The sequence below is a fragment of the Branchiostoma lanceolatum genome, chromosome 6, assembly GCF_035083965.1.
Source record: "Branchiostoma lanceolatum isolate klBraLanc5 chromosome 6, klBraLanc5.hap2, whole genome shotgun sequence".
Taxonomy (NCBI): domain Eukaryota; kingdom Metazoa; phylum Chordata; class Leptocardii; order Amphioxiformes; family Branchiostomatidae; genus Branchiostoma; species Branchiostoma lanceolatum.
This window is the reverse complement of record NC_089727.1, coordinates 5,097,965-5,116,109: the sequence shown is the minus strand read 5'-3', so window position 1 is coordinate 5,116,109 and position 18,145 is coordinate 5,097,965. Positions and strand designations below refer to the sequence as shown.

The 18,145-nt window shown below is 42.0% G+C and overlaps 1 protein-coding gene and 1 pseudogene across 1 annotated transcript; one reads left to right on the top strand and one right to left on the bottom strand.

Moving 5' to 3' along the window:
• Nucleotides 1-83: 83 nt before the first annotated feature.
• LOC136437286 (hydroxysteroid 11-beta-dehydrogenase 1-like protein) lies at nt 84-8,914 on the top strand (annotated as a pseudogene).
• On the bottom strand, nt 8,775-16,222 carry LOC136437310 (uncharacterized). Its single transcript, XM_066431842.1, has 2 exons — nt 15,661-16,222; nt 8,775-9,689 (listed from the first exon to the last, which is right to left on the bottom strand). Exons 1-2 carry the CDS (start codon nt 15,840-15,842, stop codon nt 9,449-9,451), a joined length of 423 nt encoding a protein of 140 aa, XP_066287939.1. The 5' UTR covers nt 15,843-16,222; the 3' UTR covers nt 8,775-9,448.
• Nucleotides 16,223-18,145: the final 1,923 nt, after the last annotated feature.

Below are 18,145 nucleotides of genomic sequence, written 5' to 3'. Positions count from 1 at the left end.
ACCAGATTACTATGCCTTTGAAGACATGTACAATATTGTAATGTTTTACACCCCTCCAATTGAAGTGACCCAGTGACCGGTGTCAATCCGACCGTGTCAGGTAAAAGCCAACAAAGAGCAGTGTACACATGTGTAACCGGCTATTCTTAGGTGTGGCAGCTACAGATATTCTTTCCCCCGCCCCCTTCCGCGGCCCTATATATGATCATTCGTTACTGGACCGTGATTCGACCGACAGAACGCTGACGAACGCTGACGAGTTGTCGTGTGTGGTTTTCACAACATGTCCCGGCTTGTGTGGGGTGGTTTAGGTGTGCTGTTTGGTGCTGTAGGCCTCGGTGTGTACCTGAGTACAATGCAGATGATGTCGTGGCTGGTTTGGGGCAGTATAGGTGTGTTGTTGGGTGCAGCAGGCCTCGGTGTGTACTGGAGCCGTGATGGCTTCGATCCAGGTATGTTGGGTCAGTGGTTCCGGGGTTTGAACAAGGCAAACGGCACACCGAAGCTTCTCTGACTCTTCTCTTTTGTCGCGACCGTGAGTGGGGGAGGGGGGCAAACTGACTCACTGAGCCACATACATCGCCTTCATCGTGATGTATTGCTTTTATATGCATTCCTCAGAAATTACAACGTAGCTGTACAGGGTCTGTTTATGCAGTGTATACACCACAACACAGTGTCACACATAAGAGTCAGTATGTGACCCGGAAACCTTGCATTATGACGAGGGCGCTGACATTTTTGGGACTAGTGGGGAAGGGTCAGGCGTCAATATCAGATATCGATGCTGAACAAAGCATGCCATGATATAGCAACAAGTAGGAACTCTGTGGATGATCTTAAAGATTCTTAAACTGTACAAACACCCATACTTGACACCAGCTCATTGGTGACGGCTTCCACTTCCGGGTTCGTACGCATTGCACCAAGCCTTGATTGCATTTATGGCTATATGGGATTTATAGGACTTGAAACAATTTTGTGTGCTCACAATGTTTGTGTGTGTTGTACGCATAAAACCGTTCTCGTCTTTTATTTATTAGAGTCTATCAGAGGAGCCACAGTCGTCATCACAGGCTGCAGTTCCGGTATCGGGGAAGAGATGGCGTACCAGTACGCCCGGCTGGGAGCAAAGATCCTCATCACAGCCAGGAGGGAGAACCGACTGAAAGAGGTGACGTTTTCTTTCTTACTTTTCCCACATCGCAACATCCCTGCAACATTCTATGTAAATTTCAGACTTAACAATAACTATCATTTCCGTCTGTCTGATTTTACCCGTTCGGATTCTATTTCAGGTTGTTGCCAAGGCGAAGTCTCTGGGTGCCCAGGAGGCGCACTACGTGGCCGGGGACATGGGGAAGGCGGAGGACTGTGAGAGAACCATTCAGACAGCCAAGGAGAAGTTTGGTAAGAAAGCGAAAGCGAGGGAGGATATGTTTTATATTGTACACTTCAATGAATTAAAAACAGAACGTCTTAAAACGATTTTAACATATTGAAATGTTTTCCGTTTAATTCTGTAGGACGGTTGGACTATCTTGTCCTGAACCACGCCGGGTCAAGTGTTGGGTCCAAATGGGCAGAAGACTTTAGGTTTTGGGAGGAAAAACCGGATATGGACTTTTTCGTGGACTTCATGAACATAAACCTGATCACGTTACGTCCGGCTGGCCTCCCTGGCCCTGCCTCTGCTGAAGGAGGGAGGTGGACACATCGTGGTCATGTCGTCATATGCAGGTAAAATTACAGCGATGTTTTGTATGCACCTTTGCTTGATTAACGTCCTTTGTGTAAAAGATAAAGACTGGCGGATGATTCGTTACTGCTTGTCACTAGAATAAGTATGGATTTGTACGAAGTGTAACTCTTAAAAAAATACACCCTGTAATTACATCAATGGTAATGCCAATGAAGTTCATGTCATAACCATGCACAACTTCTAAACGCATTAAGGTAGATAACTAGTATGACAAGAGAACTTTACTATACTTCATCTATAATCTATATGCTTGTTCTCTTTTCTTATGAAAGATATCTTGAAACGATTTAAGATAATACATGTATAAGGTTTGAGGTAAAACATGATGTACACATATGTATGTACCTTGTGTATGATTTTGTTGCCTTATTTTGTTGCCTTATTTTGTGCTTTTCCATACAGGGAAGATCCCGACCATGTCCTTTTCTTTTTACAACGCGGTGCAGTTCGCGCAGGACGGGTTTTTCAGCTGCCTTCGGGCGGAACTGAAGAAAGCTGACCGTAACGTGTCGGTGACCGTCGCCGTCCTCGGCATGATTGGCACAGAGGCCACGAAGAACGTGCTGAAGGTTAGCCTCTACCAGTCACCAGAGGCGGATGGAAAGAGTAGACATTGGCCAAAGAGATAACAGATGACATGCGGCAAACTGTACTCATATAGTGGACTAACTCCTCTGGCATGTTATCTCAGTCTGCTTGGCCAATTTCTACCCTTTCCAGCCTACCGGCAGGGATATGGATGCTACGAATGTGTTAGGGTTATAAGTCTTCCATTTATGAATCCTAAATTTCAAGCCTAAGTGAATCCATGCAGCAACATGATGGAATAGAAGTTGAAAAGTTCTGACTGTTTTATTAGACAATCGCCGATTCTGCCCGATTGCGGCCACCCTGACAGATGCTAGTATACATTTATTATGATTCATTGGATGTGATTTTATATCAATCTCCAGACCTAGGAAGGTGTAGTGGCTCTTCGGCATGTTGCACGTCTGTCTGCTAGCCTCCTTCGCAGCCTTCTATGAGCGCTGGCGTTTATTTTTGGAGGGAGCGCTGAATCGCGATTTTCAAGAAAGACCATGTCACTCTAGGCGCTCCTAGAAGGCTGCGAAGGAGACTATCTGCCTGCAGCGTTTTGTATGTTTATTTTTTTCACTAAATTTTGTACACCTACGTGGAAACGAAAAGAACAAATCCTATGCACCTATAATTATAGCACAAATTCCACAAAACGTATACACACACCGAGCTTAAACTGTGCATCTGCCTTGAGAATGATCTGGCACCAGCTTAGCTAGTGATTTTTATGGTCTATTACAGAAGGTACCAGGAGGAGAGGACATGTTGGCTTATGCGGCTCCGGTAGATCAGACAGCTCAGACCGTCATCCGAGGAGGGGCGACCCGTGCCAGGGAGATCTACTACCCGTTCTACTCCTGGATTCTATCCAACATCAGACGTCTGCCGGCTTTCTTAGAGGACTACTTGATCCAAGACGCTTTAGCTATGTAATGCCATTCACGTAAAAGTTTGTAAACGCCTGATCGAATTTAATCCGTTGCTTACAGCGTTATCTCTTATTAAACGTCTAAATAAAATATATTTCTTTTGCAAATATGTATGTATGTATGTATGTATGTATTTCATTTTACATACTTAAACCTTCTCATACGTTATTTTCCACATTGATTTATGGACAAATTACCATTATAATATGTTAATTACCAGTGTTACTATAATTACATTTGAACGACTACGAATGGACAGGTGATCACTGGTGTTGTTATTCTTACCTGCCCAAGGTCACCTTGTAGTACACGTACATTTGTAATGCACACCTGTACCGACTGGATCATTAAACTTTTTGGGGCCATGCTATTGAAGTTTTAGCCATTAAGATTCGCCATAATGAAAACTTGTCTGGCTTATCTGTGAAGGGGAGATGCACCAAAATTTCACAGTATGCAGACGACTCCAATTTCCCTTTTGCTCCTAATTTAGCCTCTTTTTATGCGCTTCTCCAAGATTTAGAAAAATTTTCTCAAATATCGGGCCTTTCCTTAAATGTTGAAAAGTGCAAAATTCTTAGAATTGGATCCCTAAAAAACAGCAATTTCAAATTGCCTACCCATCTCCCTTTTCAATGGGTGAATGGTAATGTCAAATTATTAGGTATTCATATACCTGAGAATATAGAGAATATTATTGTTGATAATTTTGAACCTGTCTTAAATAGATTAGATAGAATTTTATGTCCCTGGAAAGGGAAAAAATTATCTTTATTTGGTAAAATAGCTATTATTAATTCTTTAATTGTTCCTCAGTTCACCCACCTCTTTCAGGTGCTTCCATTGCCAGACAAACAGTTATTTATACAGTATGAGCGGAAAATTTTCTCTTTCATCTGGAATGGAGGACCTGAAAGAGTTGGTAGAAAAACAATTTATAATTCCATTGACAATGGTGGTCTAAATCTTAAAAACCTGTATGCCTTTGCACTCACAATAAAAGCTTCGTGGGTCCCCAAATTATACTTTAATCAACATTGGTTTAGTACATGGCTGTTAAAAATGCACCCGGCTTTTCAATCAATTTTTTTTCCTTTCTTTCAGCTAGAGTCTATACAGCATCTTAGAATAAGTTTGTTTTTAAGTGAAGTCTTATTGGCATGGTACATATATCAGTATAAAATCCCCACAACCCCTGATGAGATCAAACAACAATTATTATTTATGAATGGAAATATTCTTATTGAAGGCTTACCGGTCATATTTAATGCCTTTATCAATCGAAAAATTGTTTTTATAAATGATATCATGAATATTGATGGCAGTATTATGTCTTATGATGAATTCTGTGCAAAATATGGAACAATTTGTAATTACTTTAAATATAATCAATTAGTCTCTGCCATTCCCAACATATGGAAATCAGTTTTATGTGATACTTCTCCAGGCCAAGTATGTATCCCTGCAACACAGAACAATAGATGGTTAAAACAGATAAAAATTAATAAGAGTATGTATAGATTCTTTTTGATATGTAACAATCTTATTGATACTTCTCACAAGGTGCAATTATCATGGCTGTACCTCTTTGACACCCCCATCCCCTGGAAACAAGTATACACCTCTTTGATGTTATGTACTATTGACTCATCAACTAGATTTTTCCAATATAAGATTCTGCATAAGTTCTTACCTACAAATAAGCTGTTGTATATTTGGAAATGTATAGATACCCCACTGTGCTCATTCTGTCATGATGAGGATGAATCATACATACATGTCTTTTGGGAATGTCCGAACTTAACCCTCTTTTGGAACAAAGTCAAAACCTGGTATTACCATAGAACAGCTAGATATTTACTGTTAAATGGATTCAATGTTATCTTTGGTAATTTGTACTCTGGAACTCCCCCCATTGAAAATTTAATAACATTACTAGCTAAGGTTTATATATATAGATGTAGAAAATCAAGTACTTTGAATTTTGAGTCTTTTCTCAACTACGTTCATTTTTTTTACAAGGTAGAGTATTATATAGCCCTGAAGAAAGACAAATTGGACAAGCACCTGGGGAAATGGGGCACGTTATGCAGCTGAATATGTGATTCATATGATTCATTTCTTGTTTCATCGAAACTTCTGTTGTTATTTTTGTCATGCAAGAAATCCCTTAATCTTTAGTTACATTACATTATTCATCTCTGTTCGATGAATTATGTGATCATTACCGAATTTCGGTTACTATTATTATACCTGATTTCTTATTATTTGTATATGAGCACTTATTGTTGGATGGTTCTCTTATTGTATCTTGTTATGTTCTTTGAATAAAAAATAAAAAATAAAAAAAAAGAATGTGTAGTAAAAATTGTAAAAAAAACAACAAAAAAAACAAACAAACTTTTTGGGGCCATGAATACATATCTATAACGAATAAACAAACTCTGTCCATCTGATTGTTGATTCACAGCCAACTTTACATGCTGAACTTAGCTTTATCAAAAGTTGTTTCTTTCTGTATTGATTCCCCTTTTTTTCCCTAACGACAAAATAAGCTAGTTCACGGTTGCTACTACGCATGTGTAGTGTAAAGGGTGAAGGCCCCCGGCTCGTAAACAGTGCTCGCCTCGACATTGTCTTGATTTGCATAACAACGCTCCGACGGGTTTTGTTTACGTCTCGGGGGCCTTCACCTTTGACACAGCACATGCTTTTATAGATCGGTCATGACCAGTAGCTGGGTGAAGTTCGGTAACTACTGTGTGTTACGTTAGGTGCGATAGAACACCATGTCGCGGCTAGTTTGGATCAGTCTAGGTGTGCTGTTGGGTGCAGTAGGCCTCGGTGTGTACTGGAGCTATGACGGCTTCGATCCAGGTATGTTGGGTCAATGGTTCCGGGGGTTGAACAGGGCAAACCGCGTACCGAAGTCGGCCCGAGTATGGGAGGGGGGCAAATTATGATTCGCGCATGCATTGCTTTTGTATGCATTCCTCGGAAATTCTGACATAGATGTACAAGGGCTATTTACGTAGTCTGTACACCACAACTCAGTGCCACACATGAGAGTCAATATGTGACCCGGAAACCTTCCACCATGACGAGGACACTGACATGGGGTCAGTAGGAAAGGGTCAGGGGTCAATATCAGAACCTGCAGAACTGAAGTGAACAAGTAAGAAAGTTGTGGAAAATCTTAAACTGTGCACACACCCATACTCGATACGAATGGTAACAATATAAGTCACTTCCGGGTTGTGTCATTCCCAGGATAATCCAACAGTAGGCATTGCACTTGTGGCCATATGAAATTGTACGGAACGTTGCAGCCTTTCTTTTTCGAAAAAGACGCGTCTAGACGCACCTTGTCTGTTGCTCACATCTTATCGGTGTCTTGTAAGCATCAACTTTCGTCGTTCTTTAAGAATCTATCAGAGGAGTCTCAGTCGTCATTACTGGCTGCAGTACCGGTATCGGTGAAGAGATGGCGTACCAGTACGCCCGGCTGGGAGCAAAGATCCTCATCACAGCCAGGAGGGAGAACCGACTGAAGGAGGTGACGTTTACTTTCTTGCTTTCTAAACATGACACTTGATACAACATGCAATGTATATAGATGATTTTGTAAGTTAGTAAAAAAATACATTTTCTATTTACCTGTTCCACTCGCTATATTTTAGGTTGTTGCCAAGGCGAAGTCTCTGGGTGCCCAGGAGGCGCACTACGTGGCCGGGGACATGGGGAAGGCGGAGGACTGTGAGAGAACCATTCAAACAGCCAAGGAAAAGTTCGGTTAGGACACAAAATAAAGCCAAAGCCAGGCTTGCGAGGGAAGATGTGCTTTAAATTGTGCAATTCAACGAAACTTAAAACAACAAAATGTCTGAAAATGATTATATTACCGTTAAAACAGCATATGAATGTCTGTCGACTCTGTTCTCTTTCGTTCTGCAGGGCGGTTGGACTATTTAGTCCTTAATCACGTCGGTTCAAGTTTTGGGCCCCTCAGCAAATGGTTAGAAGAATTGAAGTTTTGGGAAGACAACCCGAATATGGACTTTTTCGTGGACTTCTTAAACATCAACCTGATCAGTTACGTCCGGCTGGCCTCCCTGGCCCTGCCTCTGCTGAAGGAGGGTGGTGGGCACATCATAGTCATGTCGTCATATGCAGGTAATATTATAGCGATGTTTTGTATGCACCTTTTTTGCTAAACGTTCCTTGTGAAAAACATACGTAAACACTGCATATGGACTGACATGTGATTCGTTACTGCTTGTCAATAGAAGATGTAGAAATATGGAATTTAGGTAACTTATTGAAAGTTTCACTCTGTAATTATGTCGATGACAATGACAAAAAAGTTTATTGAATGATCACGATGACCTACGGGCCGTGGGTTGTTATCCACTGTGTCACTGTGCCCAACCCTCTCCCCAGTTACCGTCTTTTACCTCCCAAGGCCCCAACCAAAGTCAGATACCCATTCTTACACCTCGGTGGGGTGAGGATCTAGGAACGTCTTGTAAAGTGCATTTCCCGACCATCACGACCTACTGGAGCTAACTATACCTAGAGTATAATAAGAAAACTGTGCTATGCTCTGTCTATGTATCTATGATTTATAGGTGAAACGACTTAAGCTAATATTAGGTATGAGATAAAACATGATGTAGATATATAAACCTTGTCAATGTGGATGATTTTGTTACCTCATTTTGTGCTTTATTTTCCACAGGGAAGATCCCGACTATGTCCTATTCTGCTGCCAACGCGGTGCAGTTTGCGCAGGACGGGTTTTTCAGCTGCCTCCGGGCGGAACTACAGAAAGCTGACCGTAACGTGTCGGTCACGCTAGCCGTCCTGGGCATGGTTCGCACAGAGTCGGCGGTGGAAATGTTTAAGGTAGGGACCAACAAATTATTTTGTCCCCTTGCGACTTTTCTTGATACTGCAGCAGAATTTCAGGTTTTTATTTTCAGTGTTCTGGACAAGCTATAGTCATGATTTGTGGGTGGTATATAGCTATTGTTGGACATACTTTTACCTCCACGTAGATGTATGGCTCTGATTATTTTGTACGTCTTATGGTAGCCTTTGGAACATTTCGGTACTCGTGGATTTGTCTTTTACATCTGAAAGCGTGAAAGAGCCCATAGCAAATGCTCGGCTGTACCTGTAGAAATAAGCATTAAAAAACGCAGAAAAAAACATAGAAAACAATCTGAACCTGTATATCTGTTTGGAGAATGCCCTGTCACCAACTTGGGGATTTTTTTTCTGGTCTATTACAGAAGATACCAGGAGGGGAGGACTGGTTGGCTTATGCGGCTCCGGTAGATCAGACAGCACAGGCCGTCATCCGAGGAGGGGCGACCCGTGCCAGGGAGATCTACTATCCCTTCTACCAGTCCTGGCCCATCTCTAACATCAGACGTCTACCGGCTTTCTTAGAGGATTACTTGGTCCAAGACGCTTTAGCTATGTAATGCCATTCACGCACCGGTTTGTAAACGTGCGAGTTTATTTCGTTCTTTGCAGCGTTACCTAGTAACCTCTGTAGGCTTTACTAAAACGTAAAATATTTTGCAAACATTGCTGTTTTCATTTCACAATTTACATACTTAAACCTTCTCACAATTTATTTTCCAGATTGATTTATGCAAAAAATTACCATATAGTGAAATCAAATTCCAACCCCGGACGGCTCTTAAGTCTTGACTATCAACATACAATGTAATACCCCAATAAGCAATTGCAATTATACACTATTGTCCCTGAATAAATATTTTAGGCAATGAACCCGTGGTAAACAACTAATGTAAAGTACCAAACCAGTCCTAGTGCTGTTTCGGAATATTGTGCCTGATTGTGACGCCAAGTGAAATTGCTGATATATTGTCATATGATAGCAGTATTGTTTTGGAAAATCAGTCCCGTTTTGAAGCTACAATTGGACCATTGCAACCAACTCATTTAATACAGAAATGTACAGAACGCGACTGGGCACCTGAAACACGTTACAATTGGGATATGATACGCAGAAATGTACAGAAAATGATTCATATCATTTGAGCACCTGGAACATATAACATTTGCGTACTCATGAACAATATAGAGTAGCAACATTTCCTACTGCCTTCCGTGAGACCATAAAAACTCCCCTCCCCACACGCAGTTAGACCTGGGTCTTCCTCTCTCTAATACGATGATGAAATGACCACCACCTCAACTTCGTTCTGCCACAGTCTCTGTCTCTTGTGTCCTTGTGGTTCGGTAAGGTACTAGAGAAACGGACCCTTCGCCGCTCTGTTCTGACGAGCGAGGGTAGACCGGTGTTTCCGCCGTCTCGGTACGGCTCCAGGTAGAACAGGGACCCGTCTGGTCGCACGGAGTCAAGCCACGCCGGCCGCAGACTGCTGTAAGGAGTACACAAAACATCGTCTTCAGTGAAGTGCAGATAGCCTGGGTGCCATCCGATTGTACTACCGGGGCTCCTACTCTTGCAACCCTGAAAAAATGGTGTGGGAGTCCCGGTAGTAATCGGATGGCACCCAGGCTAGAGTGCGCAGCAAAGAGATAATAAAAATGCGTAACTGTTTCCACAAATAGCAGGTATAACGTTATATTGATGAGTTCCACGTCCGGGAAAGTCATTACTTCTGGCGATGAACTTATATTTTCTGTGGCCGTGGACTTGACGTGTACGTGATGTGTTCCACGGCCGGCTACGCGACTATGAATGCGGGTTAGGGACTGGGTTTGGGTAGAAATAATCATTTTTAGTACCAAAATCCACGGCTATATGCTAGTTACTTTGCTAAAGTCCGCGATTGTGAAATACATAACCATCAATCCACGGTTTCCGGAAATACCTCCATATACATAGCCAACCCTATCAACAGGGGACTTTTTGGAGACTGCCAGGCAGCATATTGTGTAAGTTGCCATACAGGAAAATTTTCATTCAACACTAGAGTTAATAGTAAGACATTCCATGCACATATAGATACATTTTTCAACGATGATGTCGCCTGTTCACAACAGGGCTGGATCTCGAGATTGAGAAGAAAGCTTCTTTTAGCCCCTGTCACACTTGTGCGTATATACAAGTCCGCATGAGTTGCGTATTAACATGTTGTTGGTTTAGATTAAGTTTGCAGCCGAATAAGTGATTTCTTAGGTTCGATCGCTAGGCTGCACAACGGTGAGTCAAAGTAGAAAACAACTTTTCCCCGCAGACCTTACTTAAACCAAAAAAAATGTTAATGCGGAACTCACGCGCACTTGAATATACGCACAAGTGTGACAGGGCCCTTTATCAGATGAGGACCAGTCGGTACCAGGGGTGCCGGCTAGAAAGGATCACTGCCGGGTTTGTTGATCATAGCGCGCCTCGTTGCTCCCTAGCCAGCTAAAAACCCCGTGTATCTGATGATTTCACACCGATGCACAGTGGACAATACAAACACTGCCTCCTGCTAAACTGTGCCCTTAAGCGACGAGATTTTCTGCTTCTTTCCGACTAAAGTGGCTCAGATAAGACGGTAGCCTTGCACCTATGGTACGGAGAAGAAAAAATAATACTTCAAAGGAATCTTTATCTGTCGACTTTCAGTTTTTCTTGGTCGACATATTTACATAGCTAGTCATCGTTTTCCGTCTGTTGTATCCCAAATGGGTTTCTTCGTCCAAGACCTACCTGTTCATTCTATTTCATTTAACTCAAACTGCTCTAATGACAAATTAGTGTATTGTGGTGCACCTATATCACCATAGATACTTGTGTTGACTACTTTCATACCTCATAACAAAACAAAAGACGTATTGTTACATCTAGAAAAAGATTTCAACGTCACTTTCTTGTAAAATATCAGAATATAGAGCTCCTGAGCGCAGTACTTCATGCTTAGTATATTCTGCTCTGGGCTGACGTGTTAAATCACCTTTAACTCCTTTCCTTGTGTCTCTCCAATCCCCTTGTAAACAAGACCACCCAACCAGACTTACGCCTTAACGTGAGAACAAGAACGAGCCTTAAATCTCTCACATAAAGGGACCTTTTCTTCTTCTAAGAACTCCGGAGGAAGACAGAGCTCAGTACTATAGAAAATAGAGTTGATGACCATACAGCAGAACTCGCTGCTGATCACAATCAGCGACAACCCTTAGGCATACGTTTGGACATTCTGTGTTTTTCTACCCCACCAGTTATCATTAGTATGATCATTCGACAGTGCTAAATGGTCCTAAATGGCAGAAACGTGTTCTGGCTATTCAGTAACGTTTAAGGCAACGGTAGGAAACACGTAGTTGACAGTAGGTAAAGTCTTGCTGTCATTCTGCTTAGATCTGTTCGATCAAAACAGATAAATCCTTTCACCGGCATGCTTGTCGCCCAAAGCGGCGCCGACGGCTGACCTCCGTACATTACTTCAACACGAGTTGTTCAGTTATCAGCCGAGCGGGGGGTAAAGCACGTGCGACTATTTATCGTTCTCATCAGTTGATAGAGTGTGAAATATCCAACAGAGCAAACACGACAATAAATTAACTTCTTACGTTATCATCTATTCGGCGTTTCTTTTAAAGACAGCGGCCCAGGCTTTCAATGATATCTAATGAGTCCAAATTTGACGCGTTTCTTTTTCATACCAGGTACAGTAAATCGTTGTATTACTAGTTGTAGATGATACTATTCCCGAGCTATACGACGCCGGCAGCGGCATGTTATAGGACGTATGGGCATTGTAGATCCCTCTAAGCATGTTCCTAATCTACTTCAGAGCCTTCGTACTTGAATTTTACCATCTTCTTTGAAATCGTTTCTAATTGGCGCTTAGTTGATTTTGTAAGGAATCCATTCCAACGTTAACGTTTAACATTGCTTAGGCTTTGTCAGCTCAACATGATATACGTATATTTACTATGTGACCAGTCACGTGTGGAGATATCAAATTAAGAGGCTGGCGAACTGTAGGAGTTTTGTATTACCAGTCCGTTTCACTGAATAAATATGTCAGGTACTAAAATTTATTGTTTTGGGCTTCCATGCAATATAATGGCAAACGGGCAAAACTTGAGAAGACGTACAAGGGTCGGCTACATTCTGTTAGAATACGTAAACCAGCTTTGTGTGTGCAAAGGTACGCTACTGTTTACGTTGATGAAGGTTAGGCATCCAGGTAGTAAGATACGCCAAAAAACAGTTACTCAAGCAACTGGATAAAATTTTGAAACAGTCAGACGTTTCAGACAGCATCCGCTGTCTTTCGTCAGTTACTAACGATAGGACTGGAAACCCAGATTTCATACCAAAACTCTAGATAGATATGTTGATGAGGTTAAGACAATGCAGAGTTTTGGTATAAAATCGGGATTTCCAGTCCTATCCTTAGTCACTGACGAAAGATAGCGGATGCTGTCTGAAACGTCTGACTGTTTCAAAATTTTATCCAGTTGCTTGAGTAATTATTTTGGGCGTACGCTACAGTTTGTCAAAGTTGTAAAATGGTTTACTGAACACCGCCATAACTTATTTGCTGTCACACACACTGAGGGCAAGGACGGAAACCCCCACAAAAAATGAGCACTCATCATACATACATGTGTACATGGCCATAAAATCCCAATTAAAAGTACATCATCCCACTAATTGCCAACATAAAACAAAATACCATGTAACGTTACGTACAAAATTCCGTATGAGCAGCGGTATTTAGATGTTGTTCCTGCGCCGAAACGTTATGTTCTAATAACAGGCAACTCAAATATAACAGAAAAATCACAATGAAACACCATACTTTTTTTCCACTTGCATCTACAAACATGTTATACATAATTATCTCATCCCAAAGTTTCCCCTTTCTTAGAACATATGTAGATGCCCGACGTAGAACCATGAAAACTGGAATCGAGAACAGCTCTTTAGGGTAGGACAGGAGCCGTTGGCTTGGGTCCAAAAGTCGGCATAGAACCACGAAATAAAATTATTACGATGACGATTTGTAATTACCCTTTAAACGAAAGATATTTAACACGATTATGATTTCATCTCAGCGGAGACCAGTCACACATATTGTCCAATGAAAATTGAAGATGAATTTCACTTTGTAATGGAATACTCTAGATATGATGTTTTACGTCATAAGCTATTCACATTTCTCGAAACAAGTACAACAAGTTTTAAGAGTCTCGATGTTACAGACTGTTTTGAGTATATATTTAAATGCAACAATCCCCACAATTCAAAAATAGGTAAATATTCAAACGACTGCTTTATCATTAGAAAAAAGTACCGAAAGCAATGATTAGTCCCACTTGATTATAACACTATAGCAAAAATGTATGCTAGCCCTTATTGTATTAGTAATTAGGATATTAAGTTTTATTCTATACTTCTCGTAAACGGTGGCATAGTGTAGACTATAAGTTAGCACATGTACATATGCCGCCCAGGGACATACAATGCCCTTGTTTAATTTTATACGGAGAAGAGGACAACAAATTTGTAATTTTTAAATAAGACACCACTGGGGTACAGGGTATCAGTCGCAGCCAATCATAATCTACAACTGGAACAAACGGAGTAGTCTTTGTTTGAGGAGGCCGAAGCACCCTCGTCACCTTGATTGACCCACTATGATCGTGTGTGTCCAGCGACTGAGGTTAAAGGTTTAACCCCCTTGGTACGTCGCTGTGTGAGAATATTCAAAAAACCCACAGTCTCATGGCTGTACTACCAATTACTGCGGCTTTGACGCCGCCTGGGTTAATGCGGGATGGCAGCCGCACCGAACCCCACTGACTCTGCTTCATTAATCAACTGTGAACTGTCATAGTTCAACCCCTGCAGAGATATAAGTCAGCCTCCCAAAACAATACATTATAATACCACACATTCTGAAGGTTTAATTGGGCTTAAAATGCACTACACGATAAGTACAAAGCTCAGTCAAACCTATACAAGTGAGTGCCTCCACCATAATCATAATGTATTTTCAATGACGTCCCTTATATTTTACCCAAACATTAACGAGTTTTATTTGCAAGTTCTTGCCCGAGGGCTAATTGTAACATGAAACAATACATTAAAAAAAGTACTACAGATAGTCAAGCATTAGGAATCCTGTCTATAGACTCTGGCGACCACCTTTCCACATAGACCGGATTTTATTACCCCCCCCCCCCCCTTAGTGGTCTTCTGGGGCAAGTTTGACCTAATATGGAATCTACCGCGTAGTGCCATTAGACAACCGTTGGTACACCGGTGTGGTGTTCTTGAGTACTAGTAGGTTTGACTTAGAATTTACCGTAGTGACAATAGACACTTGTTGATACACACGGTAAGAGACAGAGAAGACGAAATAACGATGATGTTTTGGATACGAAGACACGCCCGTGTCCTAATGCGACACTTAACACGTCACGACTGGATAACGACTTTATCAGTTGTCACCTGAGACAAGGAGCACTGGACAACAAAAACGACAGGAATGTTACATTTTTTTTCTCCTTGTAGAATTCCGTGTGTACTGTATAACTCAATGTATATTGTGCAGAGTCAGAGAGACAGGAAACCCACGGCGTTCGAGGTTTTCACCGATATCAAAACTGCTCATGATGATGGCTTCATGGGACAGGATCTAGCTAATGGTATCTAAAGCCCCCTCTCACTGGGCCCGCGGCATGTTGGCGGCGTTACTGCGTCCTAAACTGGATCTCTATGTTACCCTTGACTTTATAACTGGGAATATCATGCAAAACGTACAAGTATCGCTAAACAGACAACAAACCACACAAAGACTAAAGATTCGTTTTTTATCGATGAAATTTGAGCACTCTATCAAATCGCTCGGTGAGATAGGGGCTTTAGATTGAAGAACTTTGCTACAAGCTACTACATCCCATAAAAAGGTTGTGTCCATGACAAATCAGATTCTACTGATAGTCAAAAATGTAAAAAGAAAACATCTGCAATGCGTGTCAGACACCTGTTGCAATAATGTACACTGGTTTGGTGCAGTTGTAGTCTCATTTATATTTACTCTCACTTTCATTAATACATCAATTAGAACAACACTGGACGGCAGTGACACGTTCTCAGTTATCCTGAATAAGGTGAAGATCAAAACATTGATAATGAAGTCTTCAAGTCCACGATAAGCTTGGAATCTAGACGTAATAAAGTTCCCCGTCAAGCCACGCCTAGGGCAAAATACTTGCACTTACCCCACACGTTTTTCAGAGCTGAAAAACAATACTGATGACAACAACGACTCACATATGCTAGCTATAGTCTGCTAGACCCAGAAGTGGCCAAGCTATGACCGGTCTCGGCTATGTAGTTTCCATTGGCATCGCACACACTAAGCAGGACAACAAACTTACCTCTTCGCCAGGATCATGCCGATGGTGTCGAAGTCGGGCAGGTGTTTAGTAGACCGGCGGAAGTAGTAGCGCGGAAGCGGCGCGTGTCGTGAGAACATACCGTGCGACACGGCCAGCCACCGCAGCAGCTCCAAGTCCTGCCGCTTCAACTCCGGTAACAGCAGTGCGCCGCAGGACTCCATCTTAGGACCGTCTCCCACCCCGCCGCCTGTCCCGACTGATTCCACCGTGCGCAGGGCAACAGTTAGTTAAATTTTCCGTGAAAAGTCGCCTTTGGCGGGAAGATTAGACGCAAATCCCCCCCTTACACGCGAATCTGCCACCGTGGCGTAAGCTTAACTTTTCTGGCGAAGGAGCCTCGTCCTTTTCACTCGAAGTCGACTGTCGGCTCCTCGGCATAAAGTGCTCTATACGGTTCCACGAATCCCCGTAACGTTACACCGGTCTGAACGACTGAGGCCGTTGTTTGCTCAACAAGAGACGAGATACAGAACACGTCAGGCCAGAAGCCCCGTGAGACTAGGACAGCTCTCACTTTTCAACCCCGGTGTGTGCAGTGATACCTGGGCGATTTCACTGTGTAATGGGGGTAGGTTTGGCAGCTGAGGGAATTTGTCCCTTAGAAGGAGTATCTACTTAATGGATGAATGAATGAAAGACCTTTATTGTACATTTCTTGCCTAGGCGAGCTAAGTACATGTCACAACAAAGACATACACATGCTGGTAAAATTATCGTAGTCCAGCATTCAAATTTAAGTTCGGTGCAGTTTTGTTGTTGGGACAATGAGAAAACTGGGCACGGCAGCAGCATATGATGAGGGTGTTGACCATCGTTTTCTTCCACCTTTCTGTAATTTCTTTGGGGTGGGGGCAAGTCGAGAAGCTGAGAACCTCATTGACTTTACTCCGAAAGGAAGGAATAATTAATCCTTTAAATGCATGAGTGTTCGTCATAGATGTAGCATGTCCTACACATGTTTGCAGGTGATTAGCGCCACATTTAAAGCTTGGAACCCGATATAGAAAACTTACATGCTTCCCTTGAAAAGTGGAAGCCCTCCACCCCTGCCTCCTTTTGTTAAATGTCATCGCCCACACCACTAAGTCATCCACTCTTCTAGAACCCAATAATATAGTGTCTTTCAACCTGAACCCTAGCCGGAGGCTATGTTAATGCTTGTTGTGTGTAGTTATTCAGAAGAGGGTGAGTGGTAAGCTTGTCACGTATTCCGTTTGTTTTCTCAACATCTATCCTGCTCGTAAAACAACCTGTGAAAAGGAATGACTACCCCCGCCATCTGCTTGGAAACTGGTTACGTAAAAGTCAAACAAGTACAGTACTGACAAAACGATTGCAGTAATAGCACAGACGCGTTGACAGCAAAGATTACAACAACTTTCACTCAGGGATTATATCCAGAATAAGCTAGCAGCGTATGTATATATATTCTTCTGTTTGTTTTCAAACCTGGCCCACTTTGACACTTAGTATTTATGTAAGATAACACTGTCTGGGTGATTTATTTCTTAGAATGATTAGTTGATAGTTATCGGTAAAAGGCCGTTCCCTGTGGACGCTTTTGTCATTTCAGAACGAAAAATAAACGGCTAAAAGTTGGTGTAGCAGCCTTGTGTGGAGCATACAGCGATTCGCTTCATGATCACAAGCCCGTCTTTGGCTAACATTAACAACAAATAAGTGACAACAGATAACTCAGGTGTGTTTGGCATGGAACAGGCGAGATTAGGAATACCTGAGTTGCGTAAACAGATAGGTATGTCAGGTGATTATGTCATGGATTGTTTTGATACTTTGCTGACGTCAAAGAAGTGTTTGAAATAACGCCTTGCTATCAATAAAGAGATATGTAACGTACCCTACCCAAGGCATTGTGAAATTTTGAGTATATACAATCGTTTGTGTCGCAGCACAAACCTCCTCTTTTCACTCTTCGTTCGGCAACTTTCAAACGATTTTCGGTGCTCTTAGATCTCACAGAAAGGGCTTGAACAGCGATAGAAACGGATTGAAGAACTGATGTACAATGTGTGTGACGATGAAAAGGGATTCGTACATGCCACTTTGTCCTATTCACAAGACGAATGTTCTAGAAACCCGCGGTGACCGTTTAAACGTATCGGCCCAGTCTTGATCATCAGTAACAGTATCGACAAGTTTTGACAGACTAAAACTATAATCACCGCTAAAGTCAAAGTTGTTTTCTTCTGCAGCTGTCCTGCTATCAGTGACGACTGTAGGTATACGTAGTAAGGCCATTGTATTATACACGACCATGGTTAGACCACGTGCAGAGTTGCCTTATAGACCTCATGTTTAAGTCACTCTTATTTATACACTTTTTGTTGTATTAATCCTCTGATGAATCGACTCAACTGTTCCGCACAGATTCAACTCCGAGTATCAAGTAAAATGAGTCATCTATACGCCCAGATTGTCATTCGGACGGGACGTTAAGCCGTCT

What these genes read in the sequence shown, in the direction of transcription:
- LOC136437310 (XM_066431842.1), bottom strand. Translation starts at nt 15,842, where the DNA reads ATGGAGTCCTGCGGCGCACTGCTGTTACCGGAGTTGAAGCGGCAGGAC. An exon ending in GGCATGATCCTGGCGAAGAG is followed by an intron (nt 9,690 to 15,660) that starts GTAAGTTTGTTG and finishes TACTCCTTACAG; the next exon opens with CAGTCTGCGGCCGGCGTGGC.